Consider the following 6,000-nt stretch of genomic DNA (forward strand, 5'->3'; position numbering starts at 1 on the left):
ATGGGAAGACTGTTAAGTGGTCTTGGTAAGGACAGGTAGTAAATGCTACAAAAGGGACAAGGACAGAACGCAGCCCTTAGGGTGTCAGGGAAGGCCAGCAGGCAGAAGAAACACTGAGGCTGACCCTGGACCAGGTGAAGGAGGGAGAAGCAGAGTATTGGTAGGCATTACAGGCAAGCCCAGACGGGAGCAAGCAGGGCCTATTTGGAGAATCTGCAAGAGGTTAAGACTGGGACATGATGAAGCCACAGAGATGGGCCAAGGCCAAAGGAGTTTGGACTTAATCTTGAGGATAATGGGATGTCAGTAATGGATGAATGACTAGCAGAGAGTGATGTGGTCAGATTTGCACACAAGACTACTTAAGTTCTAGAGTGGAGAATGGACTAGAAGAGCAGTAATGGTGGGAGTGGGGGGCCCTGTAATTGGGAGAGATGATGCTGGCCTGGACTTAAGGAAAGGCAGTGGGGATAGAGAAAAGTAGATGGATTTGAGAGATAATTCAGGAGGTAGGATCAATAGGAATTTATGATTAATTAGATGTTAGAGTGAGAGTGATGGGATGATCATAGATGACACCTTGAGAGGATCACAGAGAGTAAGAACAAAGATTTGGAGCAGGCTTAGTGACAAAGATGAAGAATTCCAATTTGGATATATTACATTTGAGTTTTCTTTGGAACATCCAGCTGGAGACTTTTAGTAAGCAGTTGGATATACACATGGATCTGGAGTTCAGATGCAAGATCTAGGCTGAACATACAAATGTGAGTCTTTGCTTACAAACAGTAATTGATTCCTTAGAGAGGAGAATGAGGAGAAAAAACAGCCCAAGACAGAACTCAGGAGAGCATTCAAGTAACATGCATTTTTCAAGTGAATGCATAAAGGAATAAATGATAGAGTCATTTAGAATAAGGGACCTGTTCCAATGCTGTCCAAATGCTGCTACTGAGTCAGCTAGCTATCCTATTTATGCTTAAGGCAAAGCCCGCTCTTTGGCTTTTCAAATGGAGAATATGTTACCAATCAAAAATGGAAAGTAAGGAAATTTCATACATCAGAAAGCACATCTTCAGGACTTTTTTCAGGCATATATGTAGATACTCTACTCCAAGGCTTTGTTGGTAAATGGATCATAGTAGCCTTCTGTTAGTCTATATATACAAGAAACATTTAAAAAGATATATTTTTAAAACAAAATATGAACTACATTAGAAATCATTCGATTCTAGTTATCTGATGTTGCTCAAATCATCCAGATAATCTGTCTAGGCTGCTCTAATTGCTGGCCCTTTTTTTGGCTGGTTGGCTTTGGCATCAAATATGCCAACTCAGCCAGTTGGAATACACTCAAAAAATGTTTCTCAAATGTTCTTTTGTATGGATAAATTTGTTTATATAGATTTCATAGTTAATATGAATTATTTGTCTACATTTGAAAATGTTCCCTGACTACTTGCTTTTGAACCCACTAGTTCTTTTTTTTTTGTAAACCATTGAGAATTCCCGGCCTCACTGCCTTGAGATTTTATTTATTAGTAAAGATTTTTTGATTGATTCACTACAATAAAATTGCAGTTCTGCAACTTGTAATAAAACTTTAATTTGATGAACAATAGTAGAAAAAGAGAACAAAACTATTAAACCATCAGGCCAACTTGTCATTCAAAAATTTGAACACCTACCTTCTCTTCTTCCCATTATACCCAGATTTAATACAAGTGAGGATAGGATAATTTGGTTTGAATTGAAAGCATACCCAAGCATCGCTTTTACATAAGTTGAATTTTACCAAATACTTTTTCTTATCACCAAACTATAAAAAATTCATCTTTTACATAAAGAAGTTTGGTTTTGTGCTTTGGGTTTTTATATTGCTGTTTGTATGGCCATTTCAAACTTTTACATATGTAACAAACCAGTTATTTGATAAGCAGCTCCATTTATTTTCTCAGCCATTTACTGTTTTAAATAGTCTTTATCTTGGTTAAATCAAAGGAAATTTATGGTTCCTGAGATCAGGAATTAAACTGCTTTCTAACCTACAAGATAAATCAGTTCTTAAATTAGCCATTTGTAGATCCAATCTTTAGTTCTAAAAGGTACTTAAAAGCTTTATTGACATTCCCACTATTTATAGGAACAACATATCAATGATCATAATAACCTGCATCTGTAACCAAAAAAAGATCATAATGTTGGAGCCTCTACTAGATATTCTGGCAAGTCTTCCTCTAAAATACATATCTTATTCCATTCTCCTAGCAAACTAAAAATAGAGGATATGGACAAATCTTTCCTCCCATCTAGTGGCTGGAAAAGATAAAAATGTTCTCTGTTTCTTGGAATTCCAAGGATTTGGGATACCTGACAAATTATAATATATCCAATTGTTCACTCAGTTAAACAAAAATAAGTTCTAAAATCTTTTATCAAAGCAGAATCTAATGGAGAAATATATATCCATCATGATTCCCTAATCAAATTCCCTCTAATCAATAACATACACTTCTCTCCAATCAGAAGGGCCATGATCCTTCCTAATTCGTTAATCCAAACATATGATTAAAAAGGCAAGGCTATCTATCTCTGCTAACTGAAATTGGGACTTAGATGATATTTGTCTCTAAAGCAATCAGTGCCCCAGATCTCTCCTGAACCTTAATTACTCCTTGTTGGCCCCACACCTTGGCAACCCTTCCCTCAAGAGCAGGATGTGCTAAATTCACTAGAGAGCCAAGGAACTGTCCCTGAAGCTGGCTGCCTGCAGGGGTCCTCATCTCCTGAAACTTGGAATCCTGAACTCCGATACTGGCAGCAGGGCTTCTGTGCAGAGCCAAACCAACCCACAGGAACACAGGTTTGGATCCGTTATGCAGCTGGAGGGATTATTGCTTAGTTCACCTGTCTTGTATACCCCTGGTGCAGACGTCAAAATCCCTGCTGAATTGTGTTTCTCTCTGGTGATTCTCACAGATTCAAAGAATGGATTTTGTGTACAGTCAGCAGAGTTTTGAGAGCTCCAGGAAGAAGAGGAAGGTCAGCGAGCCAGTGAAAGTTTTCATTCCTGACAGAAAATGAAAGTTAGATGCCTTCATTTATTCATTTATTTTTAAATAATTTTGATTTTGCAACAAGCGTGCATGAACTATCTTAGTAGGAAAGTAAGTTCCTATTGCCAAACCCTTTTCTTGAATTTGTTGCTCAACTTATTTTAGTTAATTTACTAAATGCTAAATTACTGGGTAGGACATGGGTTCACTTTGCCACAGGGAAGCAAGGTCATCAGGGCTGCCTTGGGATAGCATTACTTCAAGGCTGAGTTAGAGTTGAGACTCACATTGTACTTGTAAAAGAACCACAGCAGCAATTTTGAAAAGAAATACACTGTTGTTCTCAAAGGAAAGAAGGGTTTTCTTTGCATAATTAAACTCCCCAGGCTTTTAGACTACTGTGAAATGTTTTAACTTGTTGTAACCTGTGTACTGGAATCCCTTTATAGCTTTATTAGAATTCCCACAGAATTGCATAGTACGTGTGTGGTGGTGCTGATCCAGGTCTAATTTATGTGTAATTTCAATCACGAGGTTGATCAGCTAAGCACTGGACCAAAATGTACTCTCCCTGTAAAGTTCCTCAAATCTGGCCCAAAGCCCTGTTCTGTTGGCCAATCCAAGACAGGGAATATGCTGCAATTTAGGAACCTGACTCCCTTCTTAAGGCTGACATTGAATGCTTCCCAACAAACATTTGAATTTATCAGTCTGTAACCTGCAGATTATGCTATTAGACTCCCCCTTAATCTGGAAGAATTTCAATAGGCTTTATGATTAGTGTTAGATGAATAATAAATGACTTAAAGTGTTATTTTTATTATTTATATAACATGGAATACTATTTATATAACATGGAATTTAAATGGATAGGACCAATAAAATAAACGTTAAGCATGTGTACTTTATGGCTAAATAAAACCAAAATGCAAGGTATTTTTCTGTTTATCTTTTTTTTTCACATCAGGAAAAGCTGATTTACTTAGATCAGTGTTTCTCAAAGTATAGTGAGAACAACGCCACCTGGAGTGCTTGTTAAAATACAGATTACTGGGCCTGCCTCAAGTCTACTAAATCTTAATCTCAGGGGATGGAGCTTTGTGGAAAACTCCCCAGATTCTTATGTATGCAAATGATTGAGAACTCATGACCTCTGTCCCAGACTAAGAAGAGAAGCTCTGGGGCCAGATAAACAGATGAGCCTGTTAGCCAACAGAAGTCTGTTTTAAAGCAAAAGAGAGGAAAATCTAAGTGAGCTTGCCTTCTGGCACCACCGGTTACCAGACAGTTATCCACTTCAGACTATCGATAGGTAGCTTACGAATTAGAGTCTTGAATTGGACTGTAGCACCAGGGCCTGCTAGGGGAGGAAAATTTTCCTTTCTCCCAGTGTGTTAAGTGTACTCACATAAGCTTGCTCTGTGCACTAAAAGGAGAAGGAAAAGAGAGGCATTGGGTTTATTATATCCTTGATAGAATTGTAGCCTGAGTCACCACAATTTCTTTTAAGAGAATCACAAAAAGAGATTAGCTGTCTAGTAGAGGGATTAGGATTTATTTTGTGTCTCTCCAGAGGGCAGATCTAATTGGTGAAAGCTATAGGAGGTCAATTTGACTCAGTATAAGGAAGAGCTTTTTAACTCCACTAGTTGTCAAAAATCTGTCACTCCTTGTGGGGTAGTGAGTTTACCATCACTGCAAGTGTTTGAATAAAAAAGAGCTTTTTACAAAGACTCTGGGAGTCTTTGACTCTCAAATCAAATTAGTTGTATGCAGTAATTAATTAATCTAGATTTCAGAAGGACTCATTTTATTTAATAGGGGAATTTAGCTCTTGATTTTTATTTGCAATTTTCATAAACTTAGCTTGGGGTTGATAGATTCAAGTCAAAATCTATAATCTGAATTTGTCTAGAAAACCTCTATAGTGACTTTATTGTCTTAATTAATACTCTCTCTCTCCTAATGGAGCAGTCTTTATCAATGCCAGTAGGTGAGATGGACATAATCTGATGCAGTATATGTAAGAGGCAGCAGAGAGAAGGTACCGGGGCCTGTGGCCTTGGCTGGGCACACAGAGAAGGAGATCTATTATCAAAAGGATGTGGTAACAATGAAAATGTGAACCAACTGACCTAACACAGCATAGTTCATGTATGCAATCAGCTATCAAGATTGGAGAGTATTCAATTCTATTTATTGAATAATTTATTACAAGGAAAGGAACATTTTCTTTAGTCTCTTCATTTCTGTCCTTAATAGTAATGGAATGAATAAACACAAGTACATCAAGGAGCTGGAACTCCAGTGAGAAGAATGAAAAATTAGACCGCAGCTGGGAAGCCTGGGTTGTACTAGACTAGCCATTCTCTCATCCTGACTGTTTTTGATTCATTGGTGTGATTAAAAAGATGAGATGATGATAGCCTGGAATCTGGGACATGGTTAAATTAGAAATTATACAGGGGAAATTTGATTTTGGGTGTTTGGGGTTTTTCTGTCTTTACAGAAAGTCGGTCTACCTGGAAAAGGAGATGGGTTAGGCTTGTGATTGCCGCCAGCCTTTGAAGCCAGGCACTGAAACCACACCTTCATTTCCCCTCTCTTGGGTCCCTCGTGTGACTGGGTGTTTTCATTCTCCAGCACACCTCTGCCAGGAAGAGGCTGGAAATGTTCATCAGTGTCAAAGTTGCATTCACACAAGTTCAAAGTTAAGTATGTATTTTTAAAATTCCACTAACTAGTAGAGCTAGTTTTCAATTTATCTTAAATTTGTCAATTTATGGTTTCAAACCTGACAGTATCGAATCTTTAGGGATTTCCAAAGAATAATAAAATAGTAAAAATAATTCCCAGTTATAATCACCATCCTTTGGAAGAAGGACCCAAATGATAAAATGAAACTCACCACACTGTGCTTATAAGAATTAAAGCAAGGTGCTCC

At 37.7% G+C, this 6,000-nt stretch overlaps 1 protein-coding gene across 4 annotated transcripts in view; it reads left to right on the forward strand.

Annotated features, from left to right (window-relative positions):
* Positions 1–5,643, forward strand: part of HORMAD2 (HORMA domain containing 2) — a 102,527-nt gene extending 96,884 nt beyond the window's left edge. For 3 of the 4 annotated variants that reach the window (XM_037816986.1, XM_037816987.1, XM_037816989.1), the window contains one exon: positions 2,980–3,946. In XM_037816986.1, coding sequence (XP_037672914.1) covers positions 2,980–3,084 — 105 coding nt within the window. In that variant the 3' untranslated portion in view covers positions 3,085–3,946. Of the gene's footprint in view, positions 1–2,979; positions 3,947–5,565 lie in introns of those variants that run through there. The other variant, XM_037816988.1, reaches the window with a different exon arrangement.
* Positions 5,644–6,000: the final 357 nt, after the last annotated feature.

This window comes from Choloepus didactylus, chromosome 23 (assembly GCF_015220235.1).
Source record: "Choloepus didactylus isolate mChoDid1 chromosome 23, mChoDid1.pri, whole genome shotgun sequence".
Classification (NCBI taxonomy): domain Eukaryota; kingdom Metazoa; phylum Chordata; class Mammalia; order Pilosa; family Megalonychidae; genus Choloepus; species Choloepus didactylus.